Here is a 19,628-nt window from a genome sequence, read left to right as displayed (position 1 = left end):
TCTTTCCCATATAAATGTTGAATATGTGCTTGAGATGAGATTGAGAAAACCAAGCCGGTCAGTTGTGCCAAGGAGACCTGTACTCTGATGTCTTGGTGTTTATTTTGGATAGTCTAGGTGTTCTTTTTCCTGACTAAATTGTGTGACCAATGGAAAAGATGAAGTATTAAAACTTCCATAGAACTTAAAAGCCCAGCACATGCTTTCTGTCTTTATTAATACCCTATATTTATGGCCTGTTTTGGGGGATGTAGAGATGAATGAAACAAACTAGATTATTCTGTCTCTTTTCATTGCTACTGATTAAACAGGGAAACTTGAAAAACTTGTTTTGATTTCATTGCTATATATTTTTTTGTTTGTTTGTTCTTGTTGTTAGAATTAGACTTAAGATCAATAAGGGTAGCTGACTCCAGCAGAAACTCTTCTGGCCTACTTCGGTAAATGCATCTTTGCATTTACCCTGTGTTTTGCTGGCAGAGACAGGGCTGGTCAGAGCCGTGCCAGAGAACAAGATTGTTGATACATGTTAGCCTAAACAGGAGTCACATGTGTTTGTCTGTAGTACTTACAGTTGACAGAAATAAATAGACCAGTGGGTTGAGTGGCTAAGTAGTACATTTTCCTCTCGAGATTGTTGAAGGGTAGTTCCAGTGCATTGTGTGGTACAGGAATTGCTGATAAACGTCAACAGAGTATCAGCAATAGTGAAACAATATTTAATGTAATGTTCCTCCCCCCCCCCCCAATGCAGCCTTGAAATCTAGTTAAAGAAAAATGTTGGAACTAACTGTAAGGTGTGTGTTTTATGTTAAATGTGTTTTAAAAATCATTAAGGCAGTACTTTTTTAAAGGCAACAGTCAATATGGATGGTGTACTGTTTAATCTTTCTCAGTTTTAAAATGCTTTTTAGTTGTTTTTATTGGTTCTTGTTTTGTCTACTTGCGTTTTCAAAATTTATACGAACTAAATGGAGAAACATAAAATAATCAAGTATAAACATTTTTCATAGGTATTTTTGAGCTGACTACTTTCATCGAATACTAAGATTGGTGAAATCATGGATATGTACGCCAGGGCTCAGGGCAATCGAATGAAACCAAGAATATCAGTGAAAAAGGTAATTATCTGTATTAAAAAAAAAGTATTTCGAGGCTTTTCTATCTTTATCGAAACAGTCTAATAATGAACCAAGTGAACTGGTAGGTTTGGTTGGGGTTTTCTGGACATTGTGGTTTCTTTTCTTTATATGTTTTAATTTTGGTTGTCTGAGATTTCAAGGAGGCAAAGAAACTCCCTTTGCTTTATGCTTTGGCTTATTTAGTGTAGTTGAACTGGGAGACAGAATAATTTAAGGAAGGGGTGCATGCTTTTGCCTTTTGTTTTAGGGTGATATGATGAAATCATGATGTATTTATTTGCTAAAATTTGTCATGTTTATTTGTGTATAGCTTCTGTTTTGAGCACAGATATTTCAAGTTTATATGTAGTAAATTAAAATATAAATATGTAGTGTTCATTGAAAACTGTTCTGTGAAGTCTGTATTAGGGCTTACTGAAATATCTTTATCTTTAGATCTTGGTTTCTTGACTGGCTTATCCTTGTGTTTACATGAACTTCTAGGCAGTGCTTTGGTGAAAAAGAAAATATGTCTAGCACTTGTAAAAGATATTAGTGGGTTTTTTTCAACAGTATTTATTTATTTATTCTTTTCAATTTTGTCATTTTAGCTTGGAGAACATAAATACCCCTCCTCAAATTTTCTTGCAAATTCTGTAAGCACTTACTCAAATGAAAATTGCAGTTTATCCTGAAGGAACAAATTTATTTGTCCAATCATATTTCTCAAAGTAGTTGAATACAGATGAATATTTTTCTAGGTCTTTCCTGGTTACTAATAAATTCTTTACTTACAAGAATGTGCAACGCTTAAGAGGAGAAACTGAGCAAGGAAGTATCTTGTCACATGAAAATTGCATTATTTTATTCCATAAGCAGATTTTGTTGTTTTAAGGGAACAGCATCTGTGGTATAGGTCCTGTAGAAACTGCTCGAAGGCAAAGGTGAGCATTATGGGACTGCCAGGCCGGTAATCAGTTGTTCCAGTCCTGATATGTAATGTTAACTGCCATACATTAAGCAGTTTGTAATTATGGGTGATAGTCTTTCACTTTAAGACACACGGTGTAAAAACTTCTATTTTATTGGCTTATGAGAAATCTCAAGTCATTTTGCATTCTTAACCTGAACATAAACTGGATTTTAGAGGACTTTTTTAGTCTGCCCTTTATTTGTTTTTCCTCTTCAATTTAAAAAACAAACCAACAACCCCCCCCTAGATTTTTAGACCTTTGGGTTGCAGAAACATCTTTCTAATAATGACAGTGACCAGTGATTCCTCACTGATTGTAGTGGTTGCCTAAAATATTAGCTCTGTGAACTTCTCCGTTAATTGCCATTGAGCATTTCTGGACTGTGTGGTTCTAGGAACATGAATTCAACCCTTCTCGGGTGTCTTGCAGAATTCTACATTTTCATACAGCCAGACTCCCATGTTTTGATCGGTGGCTGCCTCCTCTTGATGTTTCCTTGAGAGGTGGCTACTTAGATTATAGTGTGGAACTTCCATTCTTTCTGACAGAGCCAGGCAGCAGGGTGGTCAGAATCACACTATGTTTCATCTTCTGTTGATTAACAGCTTGTGGTCTGATTCGTGTCATCTTCGTAATATTTAACAGGAATTGTTGCAGTAGTAGCTCTGAGAAGTCAGTGCACGGTTGTGGTATGCACATTTAAAGCCTAAGTTTCCATTTCTACAAAATGACTTCAAAATATTCAGTCTATTTAACTCTTATAGCGCATGAAATCAGGAAGAGCTGCTTTGTTACTTAAGAGCAGAGTAAACATGACTCTCCAGCACTGGACTTGATTTCTCTGCAGATCGTGGCATCTCAAACAGGTTTGTGGGTTGTTTGAAATGTTAGAGAGCAGTTGTTTAAAATAGCTCATGAGATGGATTAGTATAGAATTTCCTCCAGTGTACTGTGAAGGATCCATAGATAATGACTTCTTGATTTGCTGGCCACAAAGGGGACAATGCAAAACTTTGAATTGCTCATTTGAGCTAGAGGCATGACAAGGGTTTTCATTGTTCAGGTCTGTCTTGCTCTGCGCACATTTGAGGATATTTGTGTTTTTCCCCTAGTACGACTTGGTAAGTTCGAAACCTGTGCTCATGATTGAAATAGGATTTCCTGCGAGACATGTAACTTTCGAATTTCTGTGAGGAAGGAGTACGCAGGCCTAGCAAAGTAGAGCTTTATAGATTGCTTGGGGTTTTTGGCCCATATGTCAATGTATATTGGAAGTAGTTGTACTAGTTATAAAAACAAATGACATCCTTTTGTTGAAGATGACCTCTTGTCCTTACCTGAACTGAGCTGATAGTCTTGGGAACTTGCTGGTTTTCAGTTTTTAATGTAGTTGTGTGTCTCCTAGACTGGAGTTGTGAGAGAACTTGCTTTTGTTGTCTGTTGGATAGGAGGATTTCTCTGAAATTGAGTCCAGTCCTTTGCTGTCACAAGCACAATTTTGATAAGAATATGAAAAAGTTATTAAATATAGTCTCACAATTAATGAGGGGAGATTAAAAAAAAAACCCTACTGCTGTTTTTAAGTCTTTTTTAACCACACTGCTGTAGTAGCTAAGAATCTTATGAATTCCAGGCTGAAACTATTCACAGCAAATTTATACCTGTTTGTTCATGGGTGTCATTATTCTTCAGCTTAAATAGTTTTTTTTCTTTTTGCTGATGTTTACCCTCGTGATGTTTTTACAGTTGGTGATCTGTCCTCTGTTAGCCTTGGTTTTTGGACACTGTGTAAACTAAGGTTTTAGCCTGCTTTTGTATGAAAGCCTCTGCATTTCAGTGATTATCCTTCATAGTCCTACTTTCTATGCTTGTTGTGAGTTAATCTTCTTTTTACATGTGGATGATACTGTATGTGCAATTACACAGGATCTCCTTCTCAGTGACTCTGATGTCAATTCTTTCACTAAAGGATGCGTACTAGGGTCACGTTTGCTATTTTCAGTGCTGTATCATATTGACCATTCATTGCTATACCATGATCAAGAAGTCAGCTCAGGTCTTTTACTTCCCAGCTTGTGAATTCACAATTCTATTTTAAAGCTTGCTCTTAGTTTTTAAGGACATAACTTTGTACTTTCTACGATTCATTTTAAAATACTCTCACACTGAGCAAGTTCTTCCTGTATGATTTGCTATTCTTCCTCTTAACTGATGACACCTGCTTACTCTGAATTATCATCAGATATCATCTTCACATTTACTTTTTTTTTCCCCATTAAATTTATTAATGATGATGCTGCTTGACTTTGGTCTCTACACTGTTGGTCTGCAGAAAATTAGCAGGTCACATTGTATGACTTTTTTTAATTACTATTTTGAGTGCTGTGACTGATTAAATTATTGTAGAAGCTGAAAATGAGACATTTCAACATGCTTGCTTGACTTCACAAATGACTTTTATGAGATGAATGGAGGAATTACTGGGGAAGAGTCTTCGAGCAATATTGGTATTGCAGCCACCTGTAAATTTGGAAGATCCGGACAATCAGAGAGAAAGACACTGTCAACATACTTTGGAAAGTACAAAGCTATATTACTAAAGTGTGGAGGTAAATTGCAACTAAACATGGGGACAAAGGAATAGATGAAAGTGGAAATTAGATGAACATTTCATTAATTTATTTCAAATGACCCAATAACTGCCTAAAATGCATTTTGAAGTAGTTCAGCTGTTACTTTTCCATAAAAGTGACTGTTTAGACTGCTTTAATGTCACTTGGCCTTGGCTGTCAGGGTGGTAGTCTGAGCCTTGTTTGCTAACATTCTGAAATATATTTTGGTAGTTTCAAGGATCCTGAAGTGAAGTTTCTATTTTGCTTTTGTCTATTCATTCTAGAAATGCTTTCCTAATTTTGTATAGCCATGAGCACAAGCGTGGTGACACTGGCCATGCTATAATAATGTGGCTTCCCATGTAGTAGTGCTTGATACCATTTTTTCTATGGGGGGTGGGGTGGGGGGGGTGGGGAATATTTCTTGAGGTTTAACTGTAATACGTAAGATCACTTTTTACCATAAAGGGATTGTTTTTGCTGTGGGAGTATCAGAAACGCAAAACATTCTCTGACTAAATTTGGCTATCTAGCACTTCTACTATTGTTTAAGAAGCTATGCAAATTTGAAATAACTTGTCGTAAGTTGGGCACACTGATTTTTAACAGGGCAATCGTGTAGAGAATAAATAACCGGATTAACAATTTATAATCATATCGTGATCTTATTTTTCTTCTTAAACTTACCACTTGCTAGAGAAGATGACAATTTTAAAATTTAAAAAAAAAAAAGTTTGCTAACTTCCTAAAACAAGTGAGAGGATGTTGTCTTTTTTACAAGCTGAGTGAACCAGTTTTTGTTGTTCTGTCATCTTGTTTTATTTGCCTTCAGATACCAGTGATGGTAATTCTTTTGTTCTGCTGCACTTTGTTACACTGGCAGAAAGTCTTAGATTCTTAAGCCTTTTTTAGCTGTCTGTGGGTACTTGCATGTCACCACAAATGTAAATATAAGAAATGTTACAAGAAGTGTTTACATGGGATTAAGTTACAGTTGTTTCATATCCTTCAAGGAATGGGAAAGGAGAATGTGTGTGGATTTTCTTGGGGTTTTTTTTTGTTTGTTTGTTTGTTTTCTTCACTTCCCCTCTGACTTTTGAAGCCACGTCCATTACTTTTCTTGGCTAAATTTGCTTTTCATCCTTTTTAAGGAAAAGCTGATGGAAAAGTTCTGTATACAGGCTTTGATGCAAGGAATAGATGGGCCTTGGATTTCTTCTTGGATTCATCTATTTCTTTTCTCCAAGTTTGCATGTTCTCACCTTTTTTTTTTTTAATACAGAATGATCAACTTCTTTTGGAATAAAAGTATTGCTTGAAGAAAACAACTTAGATGTTTCAGTTCCATGTCCTGAAGTAAATTTAAACTTCAAACCTGGTGATTTATATGCAAAGTAATTTGAAATAGTACTTAGATTAGGGAAACCTATGAACCTATGGGGGGCAGGGGATGGATGGATGTATCTAAAACTGAAAATGCTTTTTTTTTCTTATTTTTTTTCATTGTTTTTCAGAGTTTTGGTGAAGGTGTACTGCACTCTATGAAGTCACTGCTACACAGCAGAAAAGAGTTATGCAATGTATCAGCGGAGGAATGTCTAAATCGGGAAGAACAAGATAGTTTTATTGAGGTTTGGCATAACATGACCATTTATATATATTTTGTGGCTATGATAGAAAACAATTTAGCTTGAAGCAGTATGGGAAGTTGCAGGATAGTAAATGTGAACAGTGCTGCACATTACTGGCTGTAAAATCTGTACCCCCTATTGTCATTCTTGAATTCAGTCACTGTAGTCTTGAAAAGAGGTGTGACATTTCAAGATGACATTTCTCTGCTTTGTAGGATTTGTGAAACTAAAAAACCGAAACGTGTAGATACATGATTTTGTAAGAATTGTGTAACTGGGTGTACTGCATTTGTGAGCACTTCTGTGATCAAGGTTGTATGGGTGGTATCCTAACAAAGTAGCAGAACATTTTGATCCAGGTCTGAAGATAAAAGTTAAAGTGATTGCTCTTGTTTGCCTTGTGCTCAGCGCTAAAAGCTGAAGCCTCAACATGGCAGATCTAGACTTCCTTTACGTTAATACAGATAGGCTAAAAGCTGGACAAGGTCTGGAGAGAAGAGAAGTATACCTGGACAGAATGCAGGACTGTCTAGGTGAATCTCAAGCTGCGAGGAGGAATGACTAGAGCTGTTTGAGTTACAAGACTAACAGCAGCTTCTCCAAAGGGAAAAGAGAAAAGTAAGAAGCAATGTGTACCATGTATCTCGTATTAAGTGTCTTAGAAGACTACTAAGTAGTAGTTGACGGGCCTGACAAGGAGCTTAGAGAAGGAGAGGATGACCTGAACTGGCCAGGCGGAGGAGCTGAGATAGGGAGAAATGAAGCAAAAAAGACTCAGGAAGTCGTTAGGGAAGACTGATAATTGGATAAGGAGTAGCAGGAGGAAGGGAAGAGGCAGATTGTGTGACCAGCAGAGATGAGTTAGGGTTGCCTGGATAACACCAGGGTTTTTGGGACTGGCTGGATGGTGAGGTTGTGACTGTATCAAACGTTTAGGGAGCAGGCAAGAAGTTGAATTTGTGAAAGATGAAGAGCTGTGACAGATTAGAGGTAAGGAAGAAGAGCTAAGCAGCGGAGGAGTGGGCAAAACCTTGTCTGTGTCTGTTCAGACAGACCATGCTCTAGAATCTACGAAACCCCTCAAACATTGTTCCCCCTCCCCCCCCTTTTTTTTTTTTTGTCTTGTAGCAAATACCTGACAAATAGCTGGCAACATGTTTTATATGCCTGTAATGATGGTCCCTGTGGAGAAAGATAGCTGACTATATTTAGTTACCTTATTAGCTCAAGCAATTAAGAGCCCTCTGGTTGAAATGTAAGAGGGTCAATATCCTGCCACAGAACAGGTATTTTTTGCTTATGAAAATATAGGAAAAGACACCTATATGCAGAATAACGTTAAAAGAACGTTATTAGGACTGCAAAGATAATTACTCAGACTTAGGAAAACCAGAATTTAGGTTTTCCTGTACCATTTTAATTCATTTCCTCTGTACCTGTGGGTTATGATAACCTTCAAATACAGTGTCTCATACACTATTTTTAGTTTAAAGAAAAGACTTGTGTTACCGACTGTTGGCCTTTCTGTCTCCCTGGCCTACTCCCCAACAACTTTTGAACTGGTGTACTAACTTCAGACATGTTCGAGGTATTAAAAAGTGATTATTTTTCTGTGAAAACTGGAGTGTGGGCACAATAAAGAAATCCAAATTAGTGTTGTCATTGAGGCAAAAATAGGCAGATTCGGCAGTGGTGTGGTGACTTTGACAGCAGTCTGCTGGCCTGTCAGTGTACATATGGACTGGTTGGCCTTCATTTGTGTGAAGCTATGACTCCTGCATACTGCCCTATCTTGCACAATGAGTTATACCATGGGAGAAGGAAAGGGTTGGAATCATTATCTTGAGGAACTGGAAGGGGCATGTAAGAAGACAAAAGAGCAAACACCCATAAAAAGCCCCCAACAAACTATCAAAAAAACCCCAACAGCAGCAAACCCTAAAGCCTCCCAAAATGTTCTTCAGAGAACTAGTTTTTTTCCCCAAGTCCTTTAAATTGTTTGCTATTTTGCCTCTTCTGTGGAGGTATTCAGTTCTTATTGTAGGTACTGTACAGATAAAAAGATGTAGAAGTTGAAACGTGTCTTGCAGATATTGTGCAGATAAAAGATTTAGGAGTTGAATAAAAGATGTAGGAGTCGAAGGGTACATTGCTCGAACAGGATCGTTTCATAGTTAACACAGTGAACATGGTGCTGGAGACCTGTAATTTGTCTGGAGCTATTTGGAATGCTACTGCGAAGCATTGTTTCATTTATGATGTTGTTATAACCGAAATAAGGATAAGTGGATGTAAACAGGAAGATCTTTTCTGGGGGCACAGTAGCTTCCCAGCATGAGACCCGCTGAAATTAGCAAGTCAGAATTTTTCATATTTTAGTATCATTTCAGTTCAAAAGAAAGTTTGGGGGTTTTTTTTGGTCACACATTGAAATAACATTCAAAACTCAAATACAGTTCAAAACAGAATTGTTCTTCAGCCATTTCGTTCTCTAGCTCTCCCTTTCAGAGATTCTGTGTATGCACAAGCAAGTAGCTGAACCAGTTAATAATAAATGATTATAAACATAGTGATGTTCTTTGCTGTTTTTAAACTTGAGAACCAACTGACTACCTTACAGTAACAGGGAGTAGCTGCTACAAATTTAGTATGAGCTGTGGCTTGAATACATAAAATTCAATCTATTGCATAGTGCTCTGAAATAATTGAATCCAAGCCATAACAAACTTAAGTCTAGACATCAATGGAAGTATTTAATCTTTGTGCTCTATTCCCTATCTACAAAATGGAAGCAAAATTTACTTTCTTACAACCTTGTTTTGAAAATAAATAACTTGGGATTTTTTTGGAGTGTGCAGATACCCTATTGATTTGTCATTAGGGAAATGGTAAATGAGAACTGAGGAAACCTGATGTTTAAAAGAAAGTTTGAGTAGTGGATGTAAAATAGATCATGATCTGACACTGAAGAATGAAGGTAAGACAAAATACTGGGTCTGTTTGTGTTAAATGATGCAAGACACCTGTAGACAGAAGAGAGGGATAATATGTGATAAAATATCTCCCCTGTCCACAAGCACAAAAACCTGAGGTAAAGCTGACATTTCTGACATATTCCAGGTTCTTGAGCCTGACAAGAGGGTTTTGGTTTTTTTTTTGAGGTTGAATATTTTAATTCTTTTACTTTAGGGGTTTGTCTGCTTGGATATTGGATGCAAACATTTCGCTTACGTAATCTGTTGTGTTTTGGCCTTAGGCTAATCAATTTACATGGTAAATTGTATAATGTGTTGGCAGGATGCTCTCTTCGGTATATTCAAATGTATCACAGTTTGTTAGCATGGACAGATTTCAGACTGGAACTTTTATGTGTGTCCACCGTGAAGCAAGGACAGATGAGCACTGATCTTTGCAAAATCATGTTTATTTTAATGGATGTAATGAGGCTTGTATGTGTTGCTCAGTGTATACCAGCCAATAGGCCCCTAGAAAAATTTCAGTGTGGTGGGTTTTAAATGTTGTATATGTTCTTTAGTCTAATCTGACATTTCACAAGTCAAATCGTATAGCGTTACTATTCTTTATGTAAGACTATGTGCTACTGGTGAGCAAGCTATGGTACCCTAAGGTATGGTTTTCATGGCAGTAGAATGAAGCTTTATGGTAAAGCCTGCTGAATTTTTAATTCTTAAATATCTGCAGAAAACGAAGAAGTTCTTTTCTGTACTTCAATATGTTCATGTATTTATTTTACAGATTACATTTATAGGTTTTGCTGAAGAGATGGGTACTGCTCATTTGCAGGTACAGTATATATCTATCTATATTGGAAAATAATGTTCTTCAGCACTGGTGATTTCTAAGTAGTACCTAGTTTTTTAGATGGAGGAATTTTGGTGTTTGAGAAATGAAATACATGAATCATGAGCATTTAAAAACCTAAGTTATAAATATTATTGAAAGGTTGAAAATAATTATTTTAATATGATCATCATTGTTTTCTATGTATTTAAAATACTACCTGGGTCAGTCTTTGTATTAGAATGGTCTGGAAGAGATTCCTTAAATTGCAGGGGGGGATTTGTTTTGTGTGGGGGGTGTGTGGGGGGAGGAGGCATTTGTTTGGTTGTGGGTTTTTGTGAGGGTGGGTTTTTTTTTGTTTTGTTTTGGGTTTTTTTGTTAAAAACCTGTGTGTATCAGTATTTTTTGTAGCCTTCTCCTTAGTACAGTTGTGCTTATTAATATGGTACAATTGTCATCTGCAAAGCTAAAACTTTACTGAATTGACCGCTAGCTGTGAATTGCTAGTGGGGGACCAGGAATCAGTATTATGGTTATGCCTTAAGATATTATTCTGGAGAGTTAGATTAGGAAATATTATTTTAAAAGGGGAAGTGTAGCAAACTAGTGGGGTTGTGCTGTGCCATTTTAAGAAGTTAAGGATTTAATCTTCCTGTGCAATTTACACATCAGTATAATCAAGTATGGATAAGAACTATTTGATCATCTAGAGTTAGATGGAATTTAGAGAAAATTGGGCTGAATAGGTTTATGGAGACTTGCTTTGTACCGTATGGATCAGTAGTGTTTAGACTGTTTAAAAAAAAAATCATAAATCTTCCATAGGCCTTTTCTATATTAGGTAAATCTAAAAGTTATCCAAGATCATGCGTAAAGAAGTGGCTCATCCCTGTTTTTGTAATAGGGGGCTAAAACACCATTCCAATAAAGGACACTAAGAGCACGTAGAGATCCATTGAGAACCATTATTAGCCGAGTTCAGTGTTCTCTTTGTAGTTGCGTACCTTGTAGGATGTGCAGCTGCTTTTCAGTGCTTACAAGTTGCTCCCTTGTGACTTTTAAGCCTCTTGTAGCCTATGAGAAACAGTGGCATTTCTTTTGGTAGAAGAGTGAGCTGGAGATGAGTGTGGACTGAATTAAGCTTGTTTACATGAGCTTTACACTACAGTTCAAGAGAATAAGTGGGTGATGGGGCAAGAAATAGAGGAGGCAAGAGAAGCTTTACCAAAATTAGCAGCTGTTACTATTTAGGGGGGATATGAGATCAAAACCATTAACATTTACATGTTATTTTTTTCACTTTGTATTCTCAATGTGTTTGTGTATTTAAATCAGGAGTTGGCAGCTGTTTCTGTAGAGCTTCCAGATGTTCTGAAATCGTTCCAGTTGTGCAAACTAAAAGAAAACGAGGTTATATTTCTAAAAGATGTAAAGAAAACCTTGGCAAAACCTTATGTCATGAAACATCAGGTAAAAATTTTGTGTCATGTTGCATGTCTTAATTACAGAAGCGTTATATTTGGCCTTACAAAGAGTTTAGTCATATCATACCTTGTCTTGCTTTTGGTTTTGGGCCGTCTTAGCCACAGTAGTATTAATGTTGTTATATTTCTGCAGTTTCTTTAAAATGAATGTTAGAAAATCTCAGAATAAACTTGGTGCTTTCAAGTGCTGTATTATTAACAAAAAATATTTAACAAATATTTAATTATGGTGCTGATCCCATGCTTCTGCTAGGCTACAGTCCCTTTCACTGCCAATTTGGAAAGAAGATGAAACTTGTCAAGTTACCTGTCTCTGCTCTGATCTGATGCAGCTTTCATCCTCGGCAGACTTTTCCTCTTGAAACAGAGGTGCCCAAAATTATGAGCATGTCAGGTGTTTGTAAAATTCAGTGGGCTATTTTCTTACTAAAAGATTATTTACAATTATAAATGCTGTTAATTATATAATTTCCGTTATTTTCATTTCAGTGTTATTTCCAATATTATTATTATGTTAATTATATTATTTCCAATTATAAATGTTGTTAAAGCAGACTTCTTAAAGCTGTATTGACTAATCATGCATGTTAAATTTAATTATGTTGCGTATAAGGTAAAAAATACCTTGAAGAAACAAATATCCTATAAACTGAAACACTATTCAGCATAAACATTGCTTTGAAATACTGTCTTCCTCTACAGATTTTTAATATGCATTCTTTAATAGATTCTTGAGTACATATTATCAGGGTTGTATTACGCAACCTTTTCTTTGTTTGTTTTATTACAATGATTTATTCAGAATGCAGAAGTTATGAAAATGAGTGATTTTAACTATCACTCTACACAAACTGTTCCATTCATTTTCTTATCTTTAATGTATTTGTAAATTGTTTACTGTTCACAAAAATGCATTGAAGGGATCCCTTGGTACTCCTGACAGCTGAAAACATTCTAAGATTGTTAGGTTTGTTTTCTTGTTGCTCTCTTTTTCAAGAATCAACTTCCTGAAGTGTTTTGTGTGATGAGACTGTCTCCTTCATTCCCAAGGATCAAAGTTGATTATATATTTACCTTGCTGAGCAAGTATACCACAGGCATAAGATATGCAGTGGAAATAAACTCATCGCAAAAACGTCAAACAGAGACATCCCATGGAGAAGATGATGACACTAATCAGTCAGTTTCTTCAATTGAGGATGATTTTGTCACTGCTTTCGAACACTTAGATGAAGATGAGCCTTCAAAGATACAAAGTGCTGGTAAGTTCTTGCATGCTGTTGACTTGTAGAAATTGTTACTTGAAATTTAGGGTGTCGGGATTTCATGAGAAAGTAAATGTAAATAAATAGTAATTTTTTTACATTAATCATGTTTTGTAAAGGGGTATTATGCAATTGAAAATTTAGGGTTTTTTGCTGTTCTTTTCACAACAGTTTATCAACTCATAAACCAAAGATTCTAATCTCGGTGTCGGATGCAGATCAAGTAGAATCTTGTTCTAATTCGTGTGCTAAAAAATACATGAACTTGTCAGTGATTAGATTAGTATAATAGCATTTGAAAAAAATGAAAGATTGCTTTAATCATGAAAGATCGGCTAGCATTTTACAACAATAACAAGCCCAGCAGTTGCCATCAAAATCTGTCCTCAGTTTTCTGTAGTTCTGTGGAAATTCTTGGTTTTGAAGCCATCTTTTTTTCTTTTTTTCTTTTTTCTTTTTTTCTTTTCAGGTGCATGCAGCTTTACTTCTCGAAACCATCGAGATGCTGCTTCACAGACCATCCCTGCTCAATGTTCAGAAGCTGTTGACTCAAAGATCCTTGTGGGTTCTGCACGTCGAAAGTCATCTGCCAGATCTTCTACTCTGATTGATATTTTGGGACTTAAGGAACTGTCCTCAGTAAAAAATTCAGTTACAACCTCAATTTCTGATCCTTGGATACAAAGGAGTTTCTATAAGCCATATAATCCTTCTGATCAAGGTGTTAATTTTTTATGTAAAACATTGTTTTCTTCCTCTCCAGCTGAATCCTCTGAGTCAGATTGCTCCAGCCCAAGCCCCATCATCTTCTTAGATGAAGAAGGGTATCAAAAAAGCTTGAAGGCAAAACTTCAGTTGCCAAAAATTCCAGTAGTGAAAGATGGTATAGAGGATTCAGACTCAGAAGTAAGTGAATTTTTTGATAGTTTTGATCAGTTCGATGAGCTGGAACAAGCCTTGGAAAACTCTTGTAAAGTTATTAGGGATCCCATCCTAGGGAATCCCTCCCAGAAAAGGAGGACTGCACATGAACAATTGCCTTCTGCAAGCATTACAATGAATCCTCAGAAATTCAAGTTTGATCGTCCCACTCTCCCAGCCAATGTAAAGAAACCAACTCCTCGTAAACCAGAATCACCATATAGCAGCATCTTTGATGTCCCGGATTCCCCTCGCCCAGTTAAAACATCAGGGGAAGAGAATGGAGGCTTGTTCAGCCCTATTAGATCATCGGCTTTCAGTCCACTAGGGAGCTGTGGTTCTTCTGAATGTTTATGTCGAATTAATCTTGGTGGAGATGGGACAGGTCAAAATCACCATGATGCAGTTCGTAATAGTTATTCAGCATATGCTGATAGTGTTTCATTTGAAATACTGGGTTCTGTTTTTCATTCTGAGTCCTCATCAGAACAAGTATGTGCAGGAAATGATTCGAAACACAAAAGGATTGCTTTGAAAGTGAAAAAACGTCAAGCTGCAGATCTCAAAATGAAAACTAGTAAGGAGCCAGATAAACAAGCAAAATCTAAACATAAGTCATTAATGATTAGAGATAGCATTCAAAAATTTGCAGCTGAATTAGTTGAAAAAAGTTTTGGCAGTGCATTTAAAGACCTACAAAAAGGCGTTTCTTCATGCACCAATGCACTTTGTCATTTGGCTGCTAGGTTGACTTCTTCGGTCTTTCAAATGGCCTTTTATGAGATTGGAAGACGTAGAGCAATCTCCCTGAAGGAGCGTGCCATTAATGGGATAGCAAACTTTTTGGTGAGCGAAGCTATAACTGGTGCTTTGAAAGAACTGCGGCACGTAAAGAAACAAATATTTACCAACACCGTTGCACGGTTTGCGGCAGACCTTGCTGAAGAGCTTGTGTTTGAAGGAATCATGGAAGTATGCCAGTTTTCATATCCATCGACACCTACAGCTGCACAGCCTTCGTCATTTGATTATGAAGACAAAGTGGTAAGATCCTATGCCAGAGATTTGTCTGAATCTGTCATTCAGGAGGCTTTTATTGAACTATCTCAAGTTGATGTGACCTTCACAACACAAGCAGCCATTAGTGTTTCCATGGACAACATTAAATATGTCAGCGCAGAAAGTATGTTAGAGTCAACACGGACTTCCACAGTTTTTCCTGATTTTAATGATAGGGTAGCACTGAAGCCAATCCAAGATTCCAAGAAGGAATATACAGTACAGCAAGCTCTGTTTTGCACCTCTGGTGTTGTAAGTTCAATACCTGTGCCCCTAGCTGGAAGAGCTCTTTGTCAACATCAGGTTTCCTCTGATGCTTATAAAGCAAAAGTATCCACTGCTCCGAATTCTGATGACAATGTGAAAGTATACAAAGACGTCGCCCATCCATTTTTCACAAGCAGAAGGAGAGAGGAGGAAGTCGCTTCTTTCAGAAATGTATACCTAACTTCAGATCACAGTCAAAGTACTGAAAGTGCTCCATCAATCTTACATAACCAAAATGATACCAAACAAACAAATAACAGATCTGGAATGAACAATAATTCAGAATTAACAAGTGGGTCAAAAGGCATTAACACTTTCTCTGGAACCATGGTAGATATGATAGTAAATGAAGCTTATGAAGCCATAACCTCATCTAGAGTAACAAAAGCAGTAGAAGAGTATACAGATTTTTTAACAAGAAAAATAATAGATAAAAAACCTTATGTGCAATGTATTGGTGAAGATTTCCCCAAGAATATGTTTGCAGATCACTTGGCCAAGTATGTCATAAAACAATCTGTGGATGAAAGTAAAACTGTGTTATGCAACACTAGTGAGAATTTAGCACATAATGTGAGTTCACAGACTTATGCAGATACCAGTAGAAAAGAACAAAGTGTGATAAAGAAGCAAGAGGCTGAGAAACAAAGTAATGTTTCTGTAATTGTGGAACAACAACAGATGCCTTTGAATAATCCATGTAAATTTCTTCTTAGTCCAACTCATTCTGTTCAGTGTTTTTCAGAATCTAAAGATCGTTGGCAGGAACAAAAAGGACACAGGTTTTCTTCAAAATCACCACCTCCTTGTTCTGCTGTGACTTTTGCTAGGCATGTTCTAGAGGACTTTACTGACACAGGAAGCTGCTCAATAACATACTTAAACAAGCCCTCAAAAAAGCATGATACTCAGAAACCATCCTCAGGACCTTTGACTTACAGGCAGGCTGATTGTTTTCTGCATGCAAATAGCTTTTCTTCAGTGATGCTTGGCAGTGAAGATGCTTTGCATATGGAAGATAAATCAAGTCTCAAAGATGGAAATACCTGTGTAATGCCTGATACACCCCCACCAACTCCTTTAGTACCATGTCAAGGTAGTTCTGAAAGAAATCTAAGAAAACTATCTAAGAAACTCAAGGGAGAATTGGCAAAGGAATTCGCACCTGCAACACCACCTTCTACACCGTACAATCCATCCGTTACTGGTTTGTCTGAAACTGAACATGACTCTTTGGAAAATGAGGAATTTATGCGGAAACTCATGCGGTCGCTTTCTGAAGAAGTGGAAAGTAGTGAAGATGAAGATCATTCTGAAATGCCCGTTGAAAAAGAGGAGTGTTCAGAAAAAACAATTCAGTATGCAGATTGCTTAGCTAGCCATATAATTTCAATAGCTACTGAAATGGCTGCTTCCCATTTAGATGGTAAAACAAATGAAAGAGAAGCTGATAGACGGGTTCAGTTAGATATGCAAAACAAAAGATGTGGATATACTGCATTTATAAATATCCCAGAAGAGACGTGCAATTCCTTATGGAATTATGCAGGTGATATGGCAGGAAAAGTCATCAATGAGGCGAAGAAAATAGTGAAATCAAGGCACTGTAAACTGTTGAGGTTGAAGCGAGTTAACTGTCAGGTGGATTGCATTTATCTGAGAAAAGGCGATAAAGATTATAGTTCAAAAGAACGGTGCGGTCCAGTGCACGACCAGTGGCCCAGGGAGAGAGATTCATCTGTACTTCCTTTACCACAAGGTTCAGGCATGACAGGTTTGACTTCCAAATACCCAAGCTGTGAAAGTGTGACTGATGAATACGCAGATCATATTATTCGAGTTTTGAAAAGAGAAGGTGGTAATGCTGAACTGTTAATGGATCAGTACGCTAGCAGACTTGCTTACAGGTCTATCAAATCAGGCTTACAGCAAGCTGCTAGAAAAACCAAGTTGAGATACAACAGAAAGACATTTCCTGGGCAAAACGCACAGGTAAATGGTAAGCTGGAGCTGATCAAAGCAGATAAAGATGCAGTACAGCAAGTGAAAAGCAGCATTCATCGCTGTGAAGATCAAACATATGAAAGGAGTATCGGCACACAGAGAACAGAATGTACAGAGTTGTTACATTTTTCAGAATCCCTTGCTCGCAGTATCACTTGCGATGTCAGGAAGAAAATGAAAATGTCGGGAGCCTGTTTGCCAAAGTCTCTAACAGATTCCTGTTTATATAAAAAGACTGAATTTGATGAAGTCACAGGGGATCTTATTAAAACAAGATTTTCTAGGACATTTCTTCCTTTCTCTCCAGATCATAAACTGTATCATAGTACAGGCAGTTTAAATGAAAATGGCTACAGTGAAGGCATAATTCAAGCTATAGAACAATATGCTAGGAAAGTAGCAGATGATACTCTAGAAATGAGTTTAGAGTCGGCTGTTCTCCATGTGGCTGAAAACAGAAAAAATGGGGATAGGCTTTCATATACTGAGAAACTGTCTCCTTTTTCTGGAACTGTCTGTAGATGCTGCAGTATGAAGGAACATCGGTACTGTACAGAAAGTACATCTCGTCATCTGCCCGTGCAAGAATCCTCCATGCCAGTGAGGCATTTTCTTCATTCTCGATTGGGTGGTGCCTGTCAAAAATCAAGAGTGTTTCAGCTTGATATTCCTAAAATTCATGTTGATGTAGAACAGAAGACAGTGTTCTCTGACAAGGGGGCTACTGCGACAGTAGAGAAAGCAGGAGAGCTGAGTTACACAAGTCTGACAGCTGACAGTGGTATTGGACAAGATGGAGTCAGTTTTGCTGAAAGCCTTACTACTGAAATAATGACATCAGCTATGACTAATATTGGTCAGGCAGTTAACATAAGGTAATACTAATTTTCTCTTACTTGTTGCATTCTGTACCAGAAATAGAGGATTGTTAATACAAATATGTGCTCAGAAGGAATTTTTTTTTAATTTTATTTTTTTTAGAAATATACACTTTATGTTCTGAATGTTTTCTTTTTATTCTTCTGGTGATATTTAAATGATTCACAACTAGAAAAAAATTACTGTTTTCCACCTGTGGGAGCTTGAAACTAAGGTTTATCAGCACGCATATGTTCCAGTAGGTGACTAAGTGGAACTTATTATTTCAACTTGAAATACTGTTATTTTTACCTACACTAGAGAATAGTAGACCTTATGGGTTTTGTTGATCTGTGAGCCCTGACAGAATCCAGGTTTGTGCCCTACCTGTATTTCCTGTTCTGTGCTAAAAAATAAAAGTAATTTGTTTTTGCTTTTGTCAGTAGGACCAACATCTGGTACTGGCCAAACTAGTCATTGCTTTATAGTATGAAGGCTTTATTTTCATTATGGCTGTGTTGTGATAGTGTCCTTATTAATGGAAAAAACCCACAACCCCTTACTTTAAGAAAAAACAACTTACTAAAACACACTTTAGCTTATAAAATAGTAATACAATAGACAAGGAGCTGACTTTCAAATACTTGTGTATTTAGCAAAGGCTAATATACTGTTTCCTTTAATAGACCTATAAATAGGAAATATATGCCACAGTAACTTTGTGGCAAACAGCAACTGTTTCTTAAAACAGATGGTGCAGTGATTAGAGTGACTTGAAATCTCTTCTTCATGTCCAAGAGCAATCTTTACCATGTTGTTTTTTCCGATTTATAGTAATATTTATTTTCCTGCTTTTTTTGTGTGGGAATTCCTCACACTATCTACAGGTTTCTTTTCCTGGTTTCTAGAGGGGCATCACAATGAAGAAAAAGATTGATTTTTATATGTTTAGTGGCTAAAGGCCACAGTGGGACTGAACTAAATTTTTCAAGGTTTGAAATGAAACACATACATACTAGCAGCATAAAAGTGCTCATAAGATGTATATTGCGGCTCTCTGCGTAACAGTTGAGTCCTTACTCAGTGTGTGACCAAAACCAAGAAGTAATGTGGTGTTTTTCTACACCTGCAGTATCAAAGATGACACTTTGTTTCTGAATCACTTCTTAAAAATATGATTTAAAAATTCTAGTTGGAATATGACAGCAATAAAATGCAGGGTTCAAAGAGATACTGTTTATTATTATATCTGTGACAAGGAGGCAATATTAAGGTTATACTATGACAAAATTTATAAATGTTTCTTACATTGTCGTCTAATGTATGGTATGTAATGCATATGTTTCTTGAAGCTGCCTTGCGTGGTGAAAAGAACTGCTGCTGAACTGGTATAACAGTAAATAAAAATGGGGAAAAAAAATCACCTTTGTATTACCCAGATGGGTTCCAATCCAAGCTACATATTTGTCTGCACAAATTCGTGCTCACTGGAGCAAAGTGTTATCAGTGATGTGGTTAAGGTTGGCTTTTGAAATAGTGAATGTTACAGTGGCTGCTTGCTATGGTGGTAGTTGGTTGATCATTTTTCTTGAACTTTCTACCACTTCATCTGTATATAGATAGTCACAGTT

At 36.8% G+C, this 19,628-nt stretch overlaps 1 protein-coding gene across 1 annotated transcript in view; it reads left to right on the top strand.

Annotated features, from left to right (window-relative positions):
• Positions 1–1,061: 1,061 nt before the first annotated feature.
• Positions 1,062–19,628, top strand: part of AKAP11 (A-kinase anchoring protein 11) — a 33,660-nt gene continuing 15,093 nt past the window's right edge. Inside the window, exons 1-6 of the mRNA XM_050906455.1 lie at positions 1,062–1,121; positions 6,222–6,338; positions 10,095–10,142; positions 11,475–11,609; positions 12,621–12,885; positions 13,358–18,014. Coding sequence (XP_050762412.1) covers positions 1,062–1,121; positions 6,222–6,338; positions 10,095–10,142; positions 11,475–11,609; positions 12,621–12,885; positions 13,358–18,014 — 5,282 coding nt within the window. The remainder of the gene's footprint in view (positions 1,122–6,221; positions 6,339–10,094; positions 10,143–11,474; positions 11,610–12,620; positions 12,886–13,357; positions 18,015–19,628) is intronic.

The sequence above is a fragment of the Gymnogyps californianus genome, chromosome 1 (genome assembly GCF_018139145.2).
Source record: "Gymnogyps californianus isolate 813 chromosome 1, ASM1813914v2, whole genome shotgun sequence".
NCBI lineage: Eukaryota > Metazoa > Chordata > Aves > Accipitriformes > Cathartidae > Gymnogyps > Gymnogyps californianus.
Note: the sequence above shows the minus strand (reverse complement) of the source record. Positions and strands in the feature narration are given on the sequence as shown.